General features: G+C 39.5%; 1 protein-coding gene across 4 annotated transcripts in view; it reads right to left on the bottom strand.

Annotated features, from left to right (window-relative positions):
* LOC129335276 (cytochrome P450 2D14-like) overlaps positions 1–22,541 on the bottom strand; it is a 95,787-nt gene that overhangs the window by 59,982 nt on the left and 13,264 nt on the right. For 3 of the 4 annotated variants that reach the window (XM_054987707.1, XM_054987705.1, XM_054987708.1), the window contains exons 1-2: positions 8,632–8,648; positions 5,868–5,938 (exon numbers count right to left, since the gene is read on the bottom strand). Coding sequence is in view for 1 of the 4 variants with exons in the window: in XM_054987706.1 (XP_054843681.1) it covers positions 5,868–5,938; positions 8,632–8,668 (108 nt within the window). In the remaining 3 variants the exon portion in view is untranslated. Of the gene's footprint in view, positions 1–5,867; positions 5,939–8,631; positions 8,821–10,787; positions 10,896–16,814; positions 16,916–22,541 lie in introns of those variants that run through there. The other variant, XM_054987706.1, reaches the window with a different exon arrangement.

The following is a 22,541-nucleotide window of genomic DNA, read 5'->3' as shown; positions in this document are numbered from 1 at the left end:
TGCTAAAGAACATCAAAGAAACACTGCTTCCTGCCTTTTTTAACAAAATGGGAGAAGGAGAAGGGAAAGGGGAGTGAGGCAGAGGTGGAACGGAGGAGGGGGGGAGTGAATGGCCAAACCGTGCAGGGACTCTCCTTCTCTGGCCAATGGATTCTTAAAAAGGATAGTGCCTTTTTTAAAAACTGAGCTGCAAGGAGTCAGCCTCCATTTTGTTCTGGCCTAGAGACTGAGAGACAGTACCTGTGTTGTGGGTCAGTCAGCCACAGCTAGCCCCGATGAAGCAGACTTCTCAGGGGAAGAAGACAAAACAACCACAGCAGGGCTCTACTGAGCAACCCATCACTGGTCAGCAGTGGCTTGTCTGTCTCAGCCCAGGGCACAATAATTAGCTCCCCACAACCCACCTTGCCCCCCCCCCCCCCCCCCGTTGCTGGAGCTGCTGGAGCTCAGGAGGAAGAAGGTCTGGTGCGAACTACTGGAGAGGAAGTGGACTGTGTAATTAGCAACTCAAAGCCACCTGGAGTCAATCAAGGGTGTGGGGAGTGCATACATTGGGCAGGTGCAGCTCAGCAGCAAAATGAGCACCTCAGAGATAAAAGATGGGAGGGAGTGACTGGTTGTGGAAGTAATGAGTTGAATCACCCTCAACTAGGGCTTTTTTCTGGGAAAAGAAGTGGTGGAACTCAGTGGGTTGCCCTTGGAGAAAATGGTCACATGGCTGGTGGCCCCGCCCCCTGATCTCCAAGCAGAGGGGAGTGTAGATGGCCCTCTGTGCTGCAGCATGGAAGGCAATCTAAACTCCCCTCTGTCTGGAGATCAGGGGCCAGGGCCACTAGCCATGTGACAATTTTCAAGAGGTTCTGGCACTCTGTTCCACTGTGTTCCAGCTGAAAAAAAGCCCTGCCCTCAACCTTGCTGCCACTGAACCTGACTCCGCCTAGTTCTTGCTACTTCAGATTGCCTTGGACTGCAACGGATTGTGACTAGATCCTGCTACTCAGTGAGGAGATTCCTGGCTACTGCTACCTGTGCTGAGACCTGCTTCACCTGGAGGACTTCTGCTGGTACTTGGTTTCAGAGTCGTAGAGTCACTGGGTTTTTTCTCTCTTTGGGAGGAGGGGGTTGACCTAGTGTCTGGGAGGAAACGGATTGAGAGAGGCAGGGAAAAGTTTTTTTAGGTTGCATTTTAAAAAGTGTTTTTTTGCGGTGTGTGTGTGTATTTTGGTTGGGCTTTTGTGTGGGGTGGCTTTGATTTGGCTTTTTAAGTTCTATTTACTCTTCATTTTGCTGCTTGTGCTTCTGGGGGGGGGCTGTTTTCCCCTGTTGCTGGGACTTGTTCTTTCTTTACAGAAGTTTGGATGGTATTTTTTTGCTGGGATCTGTTTTCTGTTGGCATAGAAGTTGGTGTGGTGTTCAACTGTTGTTGGTTGCTCTTCTTCTGGGGATGGCGTTTGTTGTAGTGCTTGGTCCATGCGTTTCTGCAGTGGGAGTCAGCTTGGAGTTTCCCCCCCACAATAGGAACAAATGGATTGGCTGGCGGCACCTTGTTCGGAGGCCCACAGAATTTGACCCTAATAATAATAACAACATTTGATTTATATACTGCCCTTCAGGACAACTTAACACCCATTCAGAGTGGTTTACAAAGTATATCTTTATTATCCCCACAACAAGACACCCTGTGAGGTGGGTGGGGCTGAGAGAGCTCCTAGAAGCTGTGACTGACCCAAGGTCACCCAGCTGGCTTCAAGTGGAGGAGTGGGGAATCAAACCCAGTTCTCCAGATTAGACTCCCGCGCTTTTAACCTCTACACCAACTGGCTCCCTGGGGTCTAATCTCCATGAAACTTGGGAGACTTTTAGAGGACAGTTAGGAATAGGTCCCCTGCAAATTAGGTGGATTTTGCTTATGAAATGCTACCCCCATCCTTCTAGATACCCCCATAGTTTTCCCTATAGAGAATAATGGAGATTGGAGGTGGCTGGGGGCACCTTCTTTGGGGAGATATAAAATGGCTTCCCAGAGTCCAATCTCCATGAAACTTGGGGGATAGTTAGAGGACAGTTAGGTGTAGGTCCCCTGAAAATCTGATGAAATTTGGTCCAGAAATGATCCCTCTCAGGCCACTGGAAATTTCCAAATTCAGTTTCCCTTGGGAAACAATGGCAGAATTTTACCAAATTTGCTCTGTATTACCGAACTGAATTGGAGAATGAATTCGGTATTCCTCGAATTCCATTTTTTCCCCTGTTCAGTATTACTGAACTGAACCAATCAATTTTTTTCCTGTGCCCACCCCTAATTACAACTATGGTAGCCCACTGACTATCACCATTTTGAGTAACTTGGCTAGCATTCTTACTGTATTGCCAAATGACAAAATTCTGTCAAAGACTTTCACGGCCGGAGAACGATGGCTGTTGTCGGTTTTCCGGGCTGTATTGCCGTGGTCTTGGCATTGTAGTTCCTGACGTTTCGCCAGCAGCTGTGGCTGGCATCTTCAGAGGTGTAGCACCAAAAGACAGAGATCTCTGTGTCACAGTGTGGAAAAGATGTAGGTCATTTGTATCTACTCAGGAGGGGTGGGGTTGAGCTGAGTCATCCTGTCAGAGTTTCCCAGGGTGTGGAATGCTAATGGCGGGAGGCTTCACTGTATCCTGAGGAGGTTCTTTTGCATATGGATTGGTACTTGATGTGCTAATCTTCTCTGCAGGGCTATTGTCGGGGATAGAATGTTTTGTTAGCCTGGTGTTTTTCAGAACTGGAAACCATGCTCTGTTCATTCTTAAGGTTTCTTCTTTCCTGTTGAAGTTTTGCTTATGCTTGTGAATTTCAATGGCTTCCCTGTGCAGTCTGACAAAGTAGTTGGAAGTGTTGTCCAGTATTTTGGTGTCCTGGAATAAGATACTGTGCCCTGTTTGAGTTAGGCTATGTTCAGCCACTGCTGATTTTTCAGGTTGTCCAAGTCTGCAGTGTCTTTCATGTTCTTTTATTCTTGTCTGGATGCTACGCTTTGTGGTCCCAATGTAAACTTGTCCACAGCTGCAGGGTATACGGTATACTCCTGCAGAGGTGAGGGGGTCTCTACTGTCTTTTGCTGATCGTAGCATCTGTTGTATTTTTCGGGTGGGTCTGAATACTGCTTGAAGGTTATGCTTTTTCATAAGCTTTCCCATCTGATCAGTAATTCCTTTGATATATGGCAAAAACACTTTTCCTGTAGGAGACTGTTTTTCCTTGGTTGTTTGATTCATCCTGGGTTTGATTGCTCTTCGGATTTCATTTCTGGAGTAGCCATTTGCCTGAAGTGCGTGGTTTAGATGATTAATTTCCTCATTGAGAAAGTGCGGCTCACATATCCGTCTTGCACGATCCACTAATGTTTTCATTATGCCAGTTCTGAAAAACACCAGGCTAACAAAACATTCTATCCCCGACAATAGCCCTGCAGAGAAGATTAGCACATCAAGTACCAATCCATATGCAAAAGAACCTCCTCAGGATACAGTGAAGCCTCCCGCCATTAGCATTTCACACCCTGGGAAACTGACAGGATGACTCAGCTCAACCCCAGCCCTCCTGAGTAGATACAAATGACCTACATCTTTTCCACACTGGGACACTGAGAGATCTCTGTCTTTTGGTGCTACACCTCTGAAGATGCCAGCCACAGCTGCTGGCGAAACGTCAGGAACTACAATGCCAAGACCACGGCAATACAGCCCGGAAAACCCACAACAGCCAAAATTCTGTCACCTGGCCTTTTAAGGGATTTTTCACACAGCCTCTGAAAAGTGTATTGGCTGTTGCTTGATGATGCATTAATTGGGACTAGCAGATTGATTTCAGGGTTCTGCCATTTTATTTTTACTTTTCAGGCAAAGCTGGTTGCATTCCGTTACTGAAACACTGTTAAGCCAGTTTTTTTTTTAAAAAAAAACCTTCCTTCCTGTGGTGTGGTTTTTTTTTTTGGAATGGGTAAAAATTTGTGCTGCAGCATGAATTGTGCTGCAGCTCTCTAGTGCTCCAGCAATACCATAGAATATCAAATCAATACCATAGGAAAACAATTAGTTTTGCAGAGTATCTAGGGCTTAGTAACAATTTTTCATTGGCCAATGGGAAACTTGCCCCAGCAACTGTAGGCTTGCAGCAGCTGACCTGTTTGAAGCAGTACCTGTGTATAAATTACAGATTTCCTCACAAATTCATTTGAGAGAATATGTATGTACTTTATGTCTAGTTTGTATATATGTTCTGAAAAGCACTAATGATGGATTCTGTTGCCAGGGGGGTGTAGAGGGAGCAGGAGACTCTGGGCTGCCTTTCCATTTGGGAGGATGACAGAATCCAGCAAATGTCGAGAGCCTCACACTGCAACATTGACTGTTTTACTAGAATTGCTGAGGAAATGAATTGACGTGGTTGTAGACGGTCACCACTGGAGTGCCGAACAAAACATCTCTCTGCCTGGACTACAAACATGTAGTATCCCATAATGCAAAGGATAGGTCTGCCCATGCTATATGCCTCTTCTGCAAGGAGCTGCACAGTATATTAAAGGGAGATGTGAGTGTGAAGCCAAAGAGGCTATCTCTCAGCATCTCCTTTGAAGAAGAGCAGCCTGCATGTTTTTCATTAATGGAGGCATTACCTGTACTGTAATGAATGCACCACTGTAGATATGGATGCCCTCCATTCCTCAGGTGATTCTGGTAAGTAGTTATGTAACTGTTAAAGGAATGTGTGTTTTTAAGAAAATCTCTCTAGCAAAACGCAGTGTTCATTCAGAAGAATCCACCCACACAGTATTGACAAACCTATGTTGCCAGGTGAGACTATATGAGGCAAGCCAATCTTTGGCAACTTTGGTTCAATAAGAGCACAGCATGTGTGAACCGCAAGTGTGGGAAGGCAGTGACTTATGTTGTACTTCCTTCCCTAACTTGCAACACCCCCTGTGGGTTGGCCCTGGCTGCTTCCTCATCACTGCTGTCTCCCAACCTCTCCTTGGGACAGTTGGCCTTACTGCTATGATGGCTTCCCCTCATCCGGCCCCATCTCCTCCTCAGTTCAAATCATAGGATCATACTGTATTTTGTGTTCAGTAAGTATCCAAGCCAATCATTATTTTTAAATGGCGTGTAACCTGCAAAAATTCAGCACAGCTACCAGCACTTAAAACAAGCAGGGGAGTAAATGTCTATCTTTGTGAAAAGTACACCTTCTTTACTTTCACAACATGTGTGGTTCTCAGATACTGTCTTCAACCCCAATTATTGTACAAAGTTTTTTTTTAATCCTTCCAGCTAACCATCAGGAAAACTGGGAGGGCACCATTGTTGGTGATGACATATTGGCAAAGGAAGATGTGTGTGACAGTAAGTAATGCTTATGGTGCCTCTCAATTCTGTGTTTGTTTTGCTAAAGCTATATATACATCTGAGATAAGGGGTCACATTACATCATCCTCCAGCATGGCACCAAGCACTGACATGCCTGCAACTGCATGGCACATATGTATACATCCACCTAACTGTTGTGTATTTTTTTTAAATAAAATTTTTATTGTATAACAAATCATCTATAACAATAAGTTATTATAAACACTTACTTACATAACTTTACAATTTTACAGTCAAGTATGAAGAGTTTTGTTAACTCCAGTGGTTATCCATTGCAATTAAAAATAACCAACATTTGTTATTGGTTGTAACATTTTAGATTTTGGTTGAATGTTTTTCTTCTTTATATGTTCTAGAATGGGAACCATTTTTCAACAAAATTTGTTTCTGTGTTGCTTTATAAAGGTTGTTGCTTTATAAAGGTTGTTATTTATTTTTTCTAAAATAAAGTGATTCCATACTTTTTCAAACCAGTTCTCTCGTGTCGGTGTCTGCTTCAATTTCCAAAGCATCTCAATAGCACTTTTAGCTCCTATAAAGAAAGAGGCAATAAGTTCTCTTCTAATTTTTGGAATGCTTACATCCTCCCATTGATCTAAGAAAATTACTTTAGGATCAAAAGGAAGATCATAGCCAGTAAACATCTTAATTTCACCTAGTACTACTTTCCAAAACTGATCAATATACTGACATTCCCACCAACAATGGGCGAACATGCCTTCTTTTCCACAGTTTTTCCAACAAAGCAGGGGCGTTGATGAGGAAATCAAAGATAATTTTTTAGGGGTCAAATACCACCTATGAATGATTTTAAATGTCTGTAGTTTTGTTAAAACAACCTTTGAATTTAGTATATCAGATTTCCAAATCTTTTCCCAGGACGTGTCTCTGATTGGTCTCTATACCACAATCTTTAGTCCGCCTATTTTAACAGCTCAGTTGTTTTTTTTTTACACAAGTGTTTAGAAGGATCTTATATAGTTTAGCTATCATTCCTTTCTTTTGTAATGACGGAGAACTTAATATCTGTTCAAATTCCATTAGCGGTGTATTCATTATTTCTTTTAGATTTATCTGTTCTGCCATTTTTTTGAGTTGCAGATATCTAAACCACATTGTTTTGTTTCAGTTTATTCTCTAGTTCTGTTTTTTTCTAAAAGACCTGATTGAGAGGCAATATCGGCTAATGAAGTCATATTGGCTTTTTTGAAGACTAGTCGAAAGGCAGGGTCTTGTCCAGGCTGAAACCATTGCTGTGCTAAAAAAGAAGTAAATCTAGATCTTTCTGGCATAATTTTATATCTAGTTTGATCCCATATGTTCAAGGTAGATGTTAATAATATGCTGTTTTTAAAGCTCTGGGGATGATTAGAATGTTTATTCCATATTACCTCATTCAGTGTGCTTTATTTTGATAAGGATTGTATTATCAATACCCAATCTGGTAGGCTCGATTTGAATAAAAGTTGTAAGAGGTTTACTAATCTGATAGCTGATTGATATAATGAAAGATCTGAGTAATTTAGTCCACCCTTTGTAGATTGTAACCTCAAAGTAGTATAAGCAATCCTCAGATGTTTGTTTTGCCATAGAAATTTATTAAGAATAGATTGCCTGAAATAATTGTAATTTAGATAAATTAATTGGTATTGCCCTGATTATAAATAAAATTTTAGGAATAATAAACGTTTTGATTAGATGGAACCTATCTATCCATGAGGGTTTTATTTTATTCCAATTAATAATATCTAATTTAATTTGATTTATTATTTTGTAATGATTCAATTTTATAAGATCATTGAGATTCATAGTGATATTGATTCCTAAGTTAGCTGGTTTGAAACCCATTGAAAATTATACACTCTGTTAATTTGATTTATGATTTTGTTAGACACATTAATTGTTAAGAACTGTGATTTTGATTCGTTCACTATTAGGCCTGATGATAATCCAAATTCTGTAAGTAAGGGGATAAGATATGACAATGACGATAGTGGATTTGTTAAGTATATCAACATATCATCAGCAAAAAGATTTATTTTAAATGATAATGATTCAATGTTAATTCCATTTATTTAGTTATTTTCCCTAACAGCAATAGCAAACGGTTCCAATGCTAAAGCAAAAAGAATCGGGGAAAGGGGACAGCCTTGTCTAGTACCTTGTTTTATACTTACATTATCTGAACGAAGGCCATTTATTTTGATATTTGCCGTAGGATGTGAATAAATGGCTCTAATTGTGGTTAAAAAATTTTCTCCAAATCCTATATATTGTAATGTGTTATATAAGTAATTTATTTCTACTGAATTGAATGCTTTTTTGATGTCTAAAGACAAAAAGATGGATTCTATCCAGTTACGTTTACAATAATCTATTAAATTTAAGGTTTTATAAATATTATCAGCGATTTCTTTTTTTGGGATAAAACCTGTTTGATCGGTATGGATGTAATTAGATATAAATGAGTTTAGACGTTTTACCAGTATTGACATAAACACTTTATAGTCATGATTAAGAAGTGATATGGGGTGATAAGACACTGCTTTTAATTGGTCTTTACCTTTTTTATGGATTACTATAATATCTGCCATCTTCCATGTTGGCGGTAGGTTGCCAGTTTCTAATACTAAATTACAAGTTTCCGTTAATTGATTAACCAATACTGTTGTATACTTTTAACTTATGTGAATGTACTTGCAACACTAGTTTGGTAGATTAATCCACTAAAACATTTTAGCTAGGGACAGTGTATATGTTTTACCCTGTGATACTGCTTTGGTTCTGATGCTGGATTGTTGTAGGTGAGCCAAACACAATACCTCCCTCCTCACTAAGCAAAACAATTGCATGGTAACATCACTGGACACATGAAGCTCCTTCATTGAGAGTCCAGGCATAGGTTAATCAAGGTTCACAGTATCTGTACCATGGTTGGAAGCATGGAATTTAGTCTTATAGTGTTAGTGATGTTGGGAAACAGGAGGCTACACCAGATCAGACTTTGGTCTGAGCCAGTGCTTTTTTACTTATCTGTTAATTGGATGACTAGGCTATGCCGCCTCCTTCAATGGATTCTTCCCTTCCCCTCCAAATGCTTAGTGTTATACTGAGAGAAAGGCCTTTGTTCCCAGTATCAGTTTGTAGGTCTCTTGAAAATGTTTACCATAAAGGCTACTGCCTCATAACATAAATTTCTGAATACAAAAGTGTCATGGTTCCTACCACTCCAGCTGGCTTCTACATCAATAAAGTGCTCCATGTGATCTACTGTGCCCTCCAGCAAAATGGAACAAGTTTTTTTAGGGTCGCAGAAGTTCTCTGAGCAGCCAGTAGGAGTTGTGAGAGGTATATGGCAGCCATCAATTGCATCTATGCAATGAGAACATTCCAGTTTGGGAAGCCCTCCATTACCTGTGTGACAAATAACAGCAATAAGTAATCATCCCGTTATGCATTTCACACTAGGAACTTGCATTGAAGCTCAACTTTTTCTGTTAGAGAATCCATTAATATTAATCATTAACTCCCTAGGAAGTGGAACAAATCATCAGCCACATAAACTTCCTTTGTTCCCTAGATTTGCTAGTGTGGTGTAACAGCAAAGGCTGTTGGTTTGATTCACTAGTCTTACTTTGTTTAAACAAGGTTTTACAATGAATAAATTTAATACTCACCAATCCTGTATCATTGCCAAAACAGATTGTTTCCCTCAGTGGCTCTTTCTTGATTGTCACACACACCTCTTTAACAAAGATACAGTTGACAGTCTAATGCCAAACTGGTCTCACAGTTCATGGTAAGGTACCACACAGCAATGATCACTGTTTTTCCACAGGTATTGGGATATGATGTGAATTTCCTTCCATTTCACCCAATCTTTCAAGACTCCAGAAATCTCAAACCGAGTAGCACAGAACATACAAAAGTTGGCCAACCACTACTCACTGTGCCCCCAGCAATGCCCTCATGGTCTATCATGCTGATAGACCACTTGGTAATTGCAGTCTGGCTCTCTGCGCAGTATGATGAATGGCTAGCAACTCTACATTGTATAAATCATTCATGCAACTGATGACCAGTACCAACATTTCCAACACCATATGGAATATGGCTCTGATGTTATCCATATTGATTTCCACATACCTGACTTCAACCCACAAAACAGCACTGTGCAACACGAGAGAGATATATCACCCTTTGTTTAAGAAGATCTTGACAAGAAAATACTGACTGGTCAATTATTGTGCATAAGTGGTTAAACATTAGAGAACTGTTACATAGAAGTGGAACATCACAAAACTTGTTTCTATCTGTTCTCAGAGTTAGCAACTAACTTATGTCCAACCATATTAATTATATATATGTATGCAGCCCAGTCAAATTTATGGTATCCTTGTTTCTGTGTGGCAACTTGCTTCTTGTGGTTGACATTGGTTAGTTGCTGAAGCTCTGGTGCGCAATAGTGCTATAGTGCTGCAGCACAGCTGTTTATTTTTTTAAAAGGTGGGTCCAGAAAAAAGGTACTGTGTGAAATGACCACAGTTGTTTGCATACACTTCACATACACATCATGAACAGATGTAAGATGTTATTTGAAACCTCTTCCCGCAAACCGCTTCCAATGAAGTCAAGGCAGCAATGAATTACAACTGGATTGAAAGGATAAAGTGAAAGGCCCCCAGGACTCTACAAGCTGATGAGTCACTGGCACTCCTTTGGATGTGTTTACTGTGAGGGAGATATATATAAATCTCCCAGTCAATCCTCATTGTGGGGCAATATCCCTTCACTCACCAGGTGCAGGATATTCCACCTTCTTCATGTGTGTGTACATATACATATACATATATGTGTATGTATGGAGAGAGAGAGAGAGACAGGGATGGGTGGATGGGTGGATAGATAGACAGATAGATAGTAGAGTCAATAGTTGAATCCAGTGAGAATATCATTCTGCACGTGAAGTGAGAAGTAATATTCTACACAAAAGGAATGTTCATTCACAGCAGGGAGGGGTCAGTTCAATAGCAATGGATAAACAAACTGACACTATGCAAAGTATCAAGCCCCCTTTCCATCTGCAAGTACTCTTCACACTTTCTATTCAAATTAGGCTACAGTGATTTATTCCAACAATCCCCTTCTCACCGTGCCTCATTTGAATTGACCAAATTTAATTTATTACGCAGTTTCTCAAAATTGTCTTTACTTAAAGGCTTTGTTAAGATATCAGCTATCATTTGTAATGTTGGACAATACTCCATTTCAATAAACCCTTTCTGACACAAGTCTTTTATTGCATGACATCTTATATCTATGTGTTTAGTTCGTGCATTTATTTTTTCTGATTGTAATAACTTCAAACAACTCTGATTTACCTTCCAAAATTTTACCAGGCTCCGAATTTGGCACTCCCAGATTTTCCAGAATATGGCTAAGCCATTGAGCTTCTTTGCATGCTTCTTCTGCAGCAACATATTCTGCCTCTGTCAAAGAACAAGCTATTGAGTTTTGTTTCTGGCTAGCCCAACTTATAGCTCCATTTCTGAATAAGAATACAAATATACAGATGCAGCCCAGACGTTTTCTTGGCAGACTTTTTGTTACGGGGTAGATTGCCATTGCCTTCCCCAGTTATCTACACTTTACTCCCAGGAAACTGGGTACTCATTTTAGCGACCTTGGAAGGATGAAAGGCTGAGTCAACCTTGAGCCAGCTACCTGAACCTGGCTTCCACCGGGATCGAACTCAGGTTGTGAGCAGAGCTTGGACTGCAGTACTGCAGATTACCACTCTGCGTCACGGGGAAGAGTGGTAAGCTGCTTTTAAATATCTCATTAACTTTTTAAGTGCAATTCTGTCCCGATTAGTGGGTGAAGTCACTCTTCTACACAGTCTACACACTGCAGATGCAATATCAGGTCTGCACATGTTAGCTAAAAATAATAGTTTCCCTGTAACAGTTCTGTATAATTCATTATCAAGTAAAGGTTCACTTTCATCCTTTTCTGAAATGAAATTAGTACTCATTGTTGTCACAATATGTGCTTCCTTTAAATCCAAAAATCTATCAAGTCTGCAATTTTCTGACTTCCGGTTTGGGATTTATGGAGGTCTGACGCAGCTCCAATTGCGGAGCTGACCGGACTGCCATTTTAAGCGGCTGGCGGGGGCAAATCAGCCCGCGGCCGACTGCTCTCAGGCGGAGAGCAGGCAAAGAACGCTCAAGACCTCAGGGCGCGTCGATCTCGGGCAAGGGGGGGTTCTGCGCAACGGACCCTCTCCCGACCCTTGAGGTCCCACCCTGTGACAGGTCGGCTACGATCTCTGCGGCAGTTTCGAGGCCAATGCGGTTGGCATAAGACCTACGTACCCAAGCTTCAATAGGGGAAAGAAGAGTAGAGGAGAAACTAAGATTGAAACAGTGATTACAACCCAAGGAAAGTGAATGAGAAGGTAAAGATCACTATCTTCTGATACGGGACAGATTGTTAAAAGTAAAGAAGAATAAAAGTAGATTTTCAAACTGCAACAGGCTAATTACAAGGAGGGGAAGACTCGGCAAGAGTTGTTTTAGAAAAAAGACTAAGTTTAAAGAAGTTATTAAAGAAATCGGACTATCGTTTTGAATACTTACGGTTATGGAGCTGTGAGAAAATTTTACCATCGTGAGAGCTACTGTGGGAAGTCGGGAAACAGGAAGTACGTAATAACAACAGAGTTGCTGGAGAGAAGCGGCCCCTGCCGGAGGGCAGGAAGAAGGGAATCGCCATCTTGGAAAGGGGAAGAGCCGCGGCTTCAGCGGAAGAGGAAGTAAGCCATTTTGGATTACAAAAATCATAGAAGAACCATAGAGAAAAGACGCCCGACATTTTGGATTTTCCAAAAGTTTTTTTTTTGCAAGAAGACCGGGACATTTAAATTAAAAATTAAAAAGACATTAAATTTAATGCCACGGAGTTAAGGAAGAGGGCGGACTCGTGGGAGCGAGCTAAAGCAAGCCCCACGATGTCGAAAAAAGAGTGGCAATCGGCAATAGAAAATCTAGACAAAAAACTCTTAGAAGTGATTAAAGAACTTAAGGACATGAAACCGGAGCTGATCAAAGAGGTTAAACAGACAGTGAAAAGTGAGCTGTCAGAAGTGAAGAAAGGTATGGAAACAATGCAAAATGAATTGCAAGGAACACAGCAGAGAGTTAAAGTAGTGGAAGGCGCGGTGGAGAATCTAGCTGACACGCAACAAACAGAGATGAGGCTGATGAGGGGGAGAATGGCGGTTGCGGAAAGTAAACACATGGAGAAGCAGCTGAGATTTCGCGGCTTGCCGGAAGTGGAAGGAAAGACAGCGGAAGAAGAGATGACTGAGGTGTTAGCTGAATACCTGGGAAAGGAGGAGGAGGAAGTTGTGGCTATCCTGGACGTGTAAATTCAAGAATATCGTGTAAATTCAAGAATTGCGACCCAGAGGAAATTACCAAGAGATGTGATTGTGCAGTTCACGACCCGAAATATGAAAGAGAAGATTGTGACTAAACAGTTTCAAGATCCATTGGAGATTGATGGCAAGACGATTATCATTATGAAGGAATTACCCAGATCGGTGTTACTAGATCGGAAAAAATATAAAGCGCTAATCCAGATTCTGAAGGACATGAAAATCAGGTATAGATGGGAATTACCAGAAGGAGTGTCCTTTGAATTTGGAGGGGCCAAAAAGCGTATCAGATCTGAACGGGAGATGGAGCGATTTTTAAGGGACAATGAAAAGGACTTACCAGCAACAAGATTATGATTATGGAGTGTAAAGTTTTATCTTGGAATGTAAATGGACTTAATTCACCGAATAAGAGAAAAAGCATTTTCCACTGGTTGTTAAAACAAAAATGTGATATTGTATGTTTGCAAGAGACCCATATTCGAAAACAGGACGTAAAATATTTAAAATCGAAAAAATTGGGTAATGATTTTGCAGCGGCCTCTAATAAGAAAAAAAGAGGAGTGGTGCTGTATATAAAAGAGGAGCTGCAGCCAAAGTTTGTAATGAAGGATGTGGAAGCCAGATTCATAGCAGTGGAATGTATATGGAATTTAAAGAGAGTGCTGGTAGTCGGAATCTATGCACCTAATGGAGCAAAAGAAAGCTTCTTTGAGGATTTGAGGAAGCAACTAGATGAACTTTCATATGACCAAATAATTCTTGCTGGAGATTTCAATGGAGTGACAAATTTGGAATTAGATAAAAAATCACCGGGGGGGGGGCAATGCACACGCGCTAGCGTTTGGACGCCTTGTCTCCACTCTCCCGAGGACATCCAAGTTAACAGCTTTAAAAGAATGTAAACTGCTGATTGAAACTGCTGAAACTGATTTATGAGACGTCTGGCACAACAAGAAGAAGCTTGGTGAAAAGAATAGGTGAGAGGATAACAGAACTTGTTTAGTTTTAAAAGGGAAGGGAGGACGAGCCGAGACAGATAACATGGCGGCTACTGTGAAAGGCTTATCAGAACAACTGGCACAATTTCAAGCACTAATGCTTGACTCCCAGACCAAAATACAAACTTCTTTAACTGAGCTAACAGCAGAAATGAGAAATTTGGGCTCAGAGGTTAAATTGGTGGCAGGCATTGCATCGGAAGCCAAGGCTCTTGCGCAACAGAACAAAGTGGAGATTGATTCATTGAAAAAACAATACGTAGACTTATCCGACCGTAATAGGAGGGGGAACATTATTTTCTTTGGTATTTCTGAAGAAGTTAAAGCATGTGATTTAGAGCAGACCCTGGTGGGATGGTTATCACAACAGGAGCTGGAAATAGAAGAAGAAGATATTGAACGTGCCCACAGACTCCAAACAAGAAGAATGGGGGGGGAACCGCGCCCGGTGATAATGAAGCTTGTGAGGGAGAAGTTACAGCAGAGGATATTCAAAACACTCAAGAAAAATAAAGAGCTGACATTTAAAGGCAGAAGGGTTTATGTGAAGGAAGATTTTTGCAAAGAAACGCTTTATCAAAGGACTCAAATGAAACCTTTTGCACAGAAACTTAACCAAAGCAACATTAAATTCAGCTGGGCGTACCCAGCATCCCTGGTTATTTACCAAGAGGGGAGGAGGCTTTGTGCGAGGAACCCTGAAGAGGCACGGGACCTATTAGAAACTTTGGGAGTAAATGTGAGGAATACTGAGTCAATCCCGATGGATGAAACGCATCAACCTCGGCCACAGCAACCGGACTCTGAGGAAGGTCCATCTAACCGTCAGGACAAGAGGCCAAGACTGTCTCGAGACTGAGACATATTAAGGGAAGTATACAAACAAAATTAAAATAGTATTAAAATGGTTATTAATATAACTCGGGGAGTGGAGGGTGCGCTTACCCCAGATGTGTAGAGAAGGGATGAGTACTCATCCCCAGCTCATGGCTCTACACAAGGGAAGGGGAGGGGGAGGGAGGGGGAAGGGAAGGGAAGTTGGGTATACAAAGGGGAATATCAAACTAAATATCGGGCCAGGGGAACAAAGGGAAGGTAAATCTGAGTTTGAAAATGGATAAAACGCTACAGGTGCTGACACTGAACGTCAATGGTCTGGGTTCGGATTTAAAAAGGTATAAACTTCTTAGATTTCTTAAACAACAGAATATAGATATAGCATGGCTCCAGGAAACACATAAATCAAAGAAAGATAAAAGACCTTTATTCAGAGACCCTAATTGGGGGATCTTGGCAGAGGCACGTGGATCATCAAAATCAAGAGGTGTGGCAATTCTGGCTCACAAGAGGAATGATATAAGAGTAATAGAAGTGATAAGAGATGCTGAAGGGAGGTTCATAATGGTTAAATGCCTGGTTGAAAATAGATTAACAACATTGATAAACATATATGCTCCAAATATGGGACAGAAAACCTTTTTATTAAAGGTATTAAAAAAAGCGCGTAGCTTCTCTGAAGGAGAGGTAATTTTGGCAGGAGATTTAAATAAGGATTTTAATAAAGATAACATAATTAATTGGAAACAATGGGATCTGACTGAAGTACACAAAGTTCTTAACCTAGTGCCCAAACCCACATATTTTTCAAGTAGACATAAAACCACCTCATGTTTAGACTATGTACTTATAAATAGAATGAGTACCTGGGAGGTAAAAAGAGTAACCACCCATCCAACATGGATTTCAGACCACGCCCCGGTAAGTGTAGAAATAATTCTAATGCATAAACAAGTTAGAAGACCATGGAGATACAACAACATGATTATGGCTAGGGAGGAGGACAAGCGATATATTACGGATCAAATAAAGCTATACTTCAAAGAGAACAGAGGAACAGTGGAGACAAATACACTATGGGATGCGGCTAAGGCGGTAATTAGAGGGCAATGTATTATGAAAGAAAAGGAGATAAGGAAAAAATGGCATGCCGATAGGGAAGGGAAACTACAGGAATTAAGTAAGTTGCAAGAGGACCAAATAAAGAAATTTTGCCCCAATAGACATAAATTAATTAGGGAACTGCGGAAAAAACTGGATGTTCTTGACTCCATGGCATTATGGAAAAAGCAGGTTATGGTAAAAAACGAATACCAGAGAAATACACTTAATTCAGCCAAGAGATTAGCAAATTACCTGAGAAGGGAAAAGGAGAGACAAAGGGTGAGGAGTATTAAGATAAATAAAAAGGTGACACAGAATCCAGAGGAGATAAAAGGAGCATTTGAGAAATTTTATAAAAGTTTATATGAGGAAAAAGAGGTGAAGGAATTTGAGGAAGAGATAGGGACAGTGTTAACGGAAACTGAACGAAGGAGGCTTGAGGAGGATGTAAAGTGTCAAGAGATTGAGCAGGCGATAGGTAGCTTAAAGACAGGTAGATCTCCAGGGTTAGATGGTTTTTCAGCTGAATTTTATAAGGAAATGAAAGAGGTATTGATCCCTGAATTACAAGAAGTATTTAATAATATACTAAAAGGAGGAAAGGCCCCGGATACCTGGAGGAAAGCAGAAATAACGGTGATTTTGAAACCTAAGAGAGACCCCCAAGAAGTGGGTTCATATAGACCGATTAGCCTGCTGAATCAGGATTATAAACTCTTTGCCAAAATATTGGCAAATAGACTTAAGAATATTATTCGGAAAGTGATAAAAGAGGATCAATACGGTTTTATGGAGGGTAGAAACATTGCACACCCAATAAGAAATTTAATCAATGTCTTGTGTCATAGTAAATTTAGGAAACTGGCTTTATTAAAATTAGATGTTTATAAAGCTTTTGATACACTGTCATATCAATTTTTATGGACAGTTATGGCCAAATATGGAATTAGTCAATCAATTATACAAGTATTCCAGGAAATATATAGAGAAGGCACAGCGGTAGTTAGACTCAATGGGGAACATACCTCACAATTCTCAATTCAGAGAGGAGTTAGGCAAGGATGTCCGCTTTCCCCGTTCCTCTTCATAATGGCTATAGAACAACTAGCTCAACGCATTAGGAACTCTGGGAGGATAGAGGGATGTCAAATAGGCAAGGAAGAAATTAAATTAAACTTATTTGCAGATGACCTGATCATAGTTATATCTAATCCGAAAGAAGGAGTCAAAGAGACAAAAATGATATTAGAAGACTTTGAGTTAAACTCAGGATTAAAAGTTAATATGGCAAAATCAGAGATAATGTATATTAATGTGAGGATGGAAGAAAGGAAAGCGATACATAAATGGACAGGAATAGGTTTAGGGGTCAAGAAATTCAGATATTTAGGGATAGATATAGTTAAAAATGTTAATAAGATGGTAGAGAGGAATTATAATCGGACATGGAACACAATATTGAAAGAAATGAGGAGGTGGGGCAAGAAGACATTAAGCATAACAGCTAGGATTAATATAGTGAAAATGTTCTGGACCCCAAAGTTATTATATTTGTTTCAAATGATACCTTTAGAAATCAATAGACAAAAAATTAACAGTTGGAATGCGAGAATAAAAGAATGGGTCTTTGGCAGTAAAAAAAGTAGGGTTTCTAGATATTTCATATATGCTCATAGATCTGACATGGGATGGGGTGTCCCAGAACTGGGAAATTATTATGAAGCATTTCAAATAAAAACATTAATGGAAATAGGGGAGAGAAGTGAACAAAAATGGGTTAGAATCGAGAATGAGGCAAATAAAGGGGTTGGAAGATTTGGAGTATTTACAGGAGGAAAGTTTAAATACAGTATGTTAGAACCGGGACCGAGAAAAACAGCATTAATGATTTGGAGGAAATGGCAACCGAAATGGTTAAAGGGAGTATCTAAACAAGTATTATTAGAGGCATTGGATGAGGAGGAGGAAGATGAGAAGTGGTGGAGATTACTTAAACAGAAAGGGTACACTAGATTGCAAGATATACTATGTGGGCAGTCACTTAAACCATTACAAACATTACATGATGAAATAGGAAGGCAATATTGGTTGAAGCTAATAGGTTTACATAATAGACTTAAAAAGATAATCGAAAATAGGACTCTGACGGCGGGGGAACCAATGGAGGAGTTATTAAAGGTGATGATAAACACAAAAAGAGGATTAGCAGGCAAGATATATAGAAGGATGATGTCTGATAAAGATCGGACAAGAACCCTCCTTCAGGGGAAGTGGAGCGTAGAAATTAGTCTAGCGGATAGAAGGGTTGACAGAATTATAAAAGGTATACAGGAGATAAAAGTGCATAAATTCAGAGAGCTGGAATTGAAATTCTACACGAAGTGGTATAGAACCCCGGCTATATTAGCTAATATGTTCTCAAGACTAAGTTCAAACTGTTGGCACTGCAGAAACGGGAAAGGATGGTACTCCCATATGTGGTGGGAGTGTGCAGAAGTTAAAGCTTTTTGGGAGAAGGTAACAGAGCAACTTTATAAGTTCTTCGCAATAAGACCAAAGATAGACCCAGAATTGATGTTAGGTAGTACTTTAGGTCATAAAGATATCAGAAAAGAAGGACAGGACTTATTTAAAGCAATGGTGCTAGCTGGTAAAGCAGTAATAGCATTTGGTTGGAAAGACAAAACTAAGTGGACGGAACTAAACTGGCAGGATTATTTATTTGAATACATTCAATCAGACATTATAGCCATAATTAATCAGGATGAGTCATGGGAATTAAGAATAGGAAAGATTAAGGAAAAATGGCATTTATATTTAAAATGGGTCATGGAGGATCAACAACGGGACGTTCGGTGGAAGCTCCTAAGCTTGTGCCCCTGGCTAGAAAGGATGAGTAGCTAAAGGGAGGGCGGGAGGGATAAGGGTATGGAAATAAATTTTAAAAAAATAAAAAATAAAAAATAGATAAAAAATCACCAACTGCACAAAAGAAAAGAGGACTGTTACCAAAGCTGTTTTTTGAATTGATACAACAGGAAACCTTAGAAGATGTATGGAGAAGACAAAACCCTAAAAGTGGACAATTCATGTTTTTCTCCGCAAGACATTCTACACTATCGAGAATTGACATGATCTGGGCCTCAAAAGACTTAGCGTTATGGACTAAGGAGGTGGAAATAATGCCGATGGTAGGCTCGGATCACAATCCAATTATGTGGAAATTGGGGAGAAGGAGTAAAAGGAAAGGATGGAGAATAAATGAGGACTTGTTACAAGAGGGAGAGAACATGGAGATGCTGAGAAGAGAGACAAAGTTCTTCATACAATACAACATAAATAAAGAAGTACCAACCAACAAGGTTTGGGACACCTACAAGGCGGTAATTAGGGGCATACTAATGGACTTAAATGGAAGAGCCAGAAAAAAGAAAGAGGAGAAGAGACAGGAGATTATGGAGAAAATAAAAGCCAAAGAAATACAGCTAAAGAAGAGACCAGGGAAAAAGAAAATTTATCAGGACATTAAAATACTTCAAGAACAGCTGACAGCAATGAATAACAAAGAATTGGAGTGGAATCTTAAAAGATTGAATCAAAAAGCGTTCGAAGGTGCAAACAAACCTGGGAAATATTTGGCATGGCAACTGAAAAAGAGAAAGGAAAAGAAAACAATAAATAAAATTTGTGAAGATAACAAAACGTATTTGGAACAGACAGCCATTAGTAGAGCCTTCTATAAATTTTATGCTAAATTGTATAATAAGAAAGAGGTGAACAAAGAATCAATAGCGACATATTTGGAGAAAGTGAAGCTCCCAGTAATCTCGGAAGCTTGGAGAGATAGATTGAACAATGAAGTAACGGATGAGGAAATAAAAAAGGCAATACAGTCAACAAATCTGGGAAAGGCGCCAGGGCCAGATGGACTTACAGCTAAATTTTATAAGGCAATGGCCAACGAACTGGCACCATTCCTAAAAGAGGTGATCAATGGAGTCTTAAAGGATCAATGGATTCCAGATACCTGGAATGAAGCTAACATATCATTGATCCCCAAAGAGGGCCAAGATCTGACTAATGTGAAAAATTACAGACCTATATCGTTACTTAATAATGACTATAAAATCTTTGCGAAGATACTGGCTGAGAGAGTGAAGGGATGGCTCTCGGAAGTTATTGAGGATGAACAAGCAGGCTTCTTGCCAGATAGACAAATCAGAGATAACCTAAGGACAGTGATCAATGCTATTGAATATTATGATAAGCGTTGTGATAAAGAGGTTGGTTTCTTCTTTGTTGATGCTGAAAAAGCGTTTGACAATCTGAACTGGGACTTTATGTTTGCCACTATGGAAAAGCTACAAATGGGAGAAAGATTCATAAGAGCAATCAAAGAAATCTATAGAGACCAGAGTGCAGCAATTGTGGTGAATGACGAGGCTGCTAAGAAACTGACCATAAGTAAAGGAACAAGACAAGGTTGCCCGTTGTCTCCGCTGTCATTTATTTTGGTTTTGGAGATTCTGATGATACAAATACGACAAGATGAAGAAATTCGTGGAATAAAAATAAAAGACTTTTCTTATAAGGTCAGAGCATTTGCGGACGATATAATGTTAATTGTAGAAGATCCAATGGAGAACATGCCAAAAGTGATAGAGAAGATTAAGGAGTTTGGAGATTTGGCAGGGTTTTACATTAACAAAAAGAAGTCAAAGATATTATGTAAAAATATGACTAAGCAAAAACAACAACTGTTAATGGAAATAACAGATTGTGAAGTAACAAGTAAGGTGAAATATTTGGGAATTGAACTGACTGCAAAGAACATAGATCTATTCAAAAATAACTATGAAAAATTATGGACCCAGATTGAGCAAGATCTGATTAAATGGAATAGACTGAATTTGTCATGGTTGGGAAGGATTGCAGCAGTTAAGATGAATGTGTTACCAAGAGTAATGTTTTTGCTACAGACAATACCAATTATCCGAGACTCTAAGCAGTTTGAAAAATGGCAGAGGAAAATATCAGATTTTGTTTGGGCAGGCAAGAAGCCTCGAGTGAAAATGAAAGTCTTACAAGATGCAAAAGAAAGAGGCGGAATGCAACTGCCCAATCGAAGACTTTACTATGACGCAATCTGCCTAGTGTGGTTGAAAGACTGGATGATGCTGAAGAATAAGAAATTATTGGCCCTAGAGGGATATAAAAAAATATTTGGATGGCATGATAAAGTAAAAGTGAACTCTATGTTCTTACATCATTACATACGGAGAAGCCTATTTGCAACTTGGAAGAAGTACAGAGATTATTTACAAGAAGGAACCCCCCTATGGGTGGTTCCATATGAGGTAATAGATCCGAGAGCTGTCGATACTGAGCAACAGTGTTTAACGTATAAGGAGATAACCCGAATAGAATCTTCTAAACTTAAAATAAAGACACAGGACGAGTTATCACCAAATTATTATTGGTTTCAGTACAGACAGATCAGAGATCTCTACAATTCGGACTGTGCAAAAGGAGGCATAAGAACAGAAAATTCGGAACTAGAGCAGACACTTTTAAAAGAGGACAAGAAGGAAATTTCCAAGGTATACCAAGTATTGCTGAAATGGTATACTGAAGATGAAATAGTTAAAGTACAAATGGTGAAGTGGGCCATAAATTTCAACAAAGAAATAACAATGGAGGCATGGGAATACTTGTGGAAGAATACAATGAAGACTACGACGTGTACTAATATTAAAGAGAACATTTACAAAATGATTTATCGTTGGTACATGACACCAAAGAAGATTGCGCTAGGGAATTTGAACATTTCTAACAAATGCTGGAAATGTAAAAAACATGAGGGTTCCCTGTATCATATGTGGTGGACGTGTGAGGTAGCTAGGCAGTACTGGGGGGAAATAATAAGAGTAATAAGTGAGATTTTACAATTTCAAATTAATAAGAACCCAGAACTCCTGCTACTGAACTTGGGAATGGAGGACATTCCAGCTCAACACAGGACATTGTTATTTTACATGACAGCAGCGGCTAGACTTTTGTATGCGCAAAAATGGAAAGTACAAGAAATGCCAACTATTGAGGATTGGATTTATAAATTGCTGTATATGGCGGAAATGGACAAAATGACAAGAAAATTGAGAAACCTTGACCCAGGGCAGTTCAACACAGACTGGGAGAAGCTGAAACAATATTTGGTGAAGAAATGGGAGGTGGGAGGAGAACTGTGGCAGTTTGAGAACTATTGAAACATAATAAAATGCAGAGGGGGGTGACTTTACCGGGGGGTGGAGAGGCAAATGAGAATTTCTAAGCAGCTACCTTGTTAGATTGTTATACATAGAATAATACATAGAATATTGATAGAAAATAATTAACTATAAGGACTGACTAACTAATACTATTTTTGGTAAAAATTGTATAATGTACTAAATTGAATAAGTCTACCTGAAGATATATATGGGTCAAATTGATTGAAACTTTTGAAGATAGTTATATAGATGTATAATCAAAGTAGAATAAAAATAATAATATAACTAAATATAACTAAAGTAGAATGAAGATAAGATATGCAGAAAAAGTAACATATAGAGTATAAGTTAAATTGGTTGACTTATATGAATGTATGGTTTATATGGTTTATGGTTTACAGAAATATTTGAAAATATGAAAAAAACGGGACAAATTGTTTGTCTAATATGGAAGAAGGGACTTAAAGATAGGGTATAGAGTAT

This window comes from Eublepharis macularius, chromosome 9, assembly GCF_028583425.1.
Source record: "Eublepharis macularius isolate TG4126 chromosome 9, MPM_Emac_v1.0, whole genome shotgun sequence".
NCBI classification, from domain to species: domain Eukaryota; kingdom Metazoa; phylum Chordata; class Lepidosauria; order Squamata; family Eublepharidae; genus Eublepharis; species Eublepharis macularius.
Note: the sequence above shows the minus strand (reverse complement) of the source record. Positions and strands in the feature narration are given on the sequence as shown.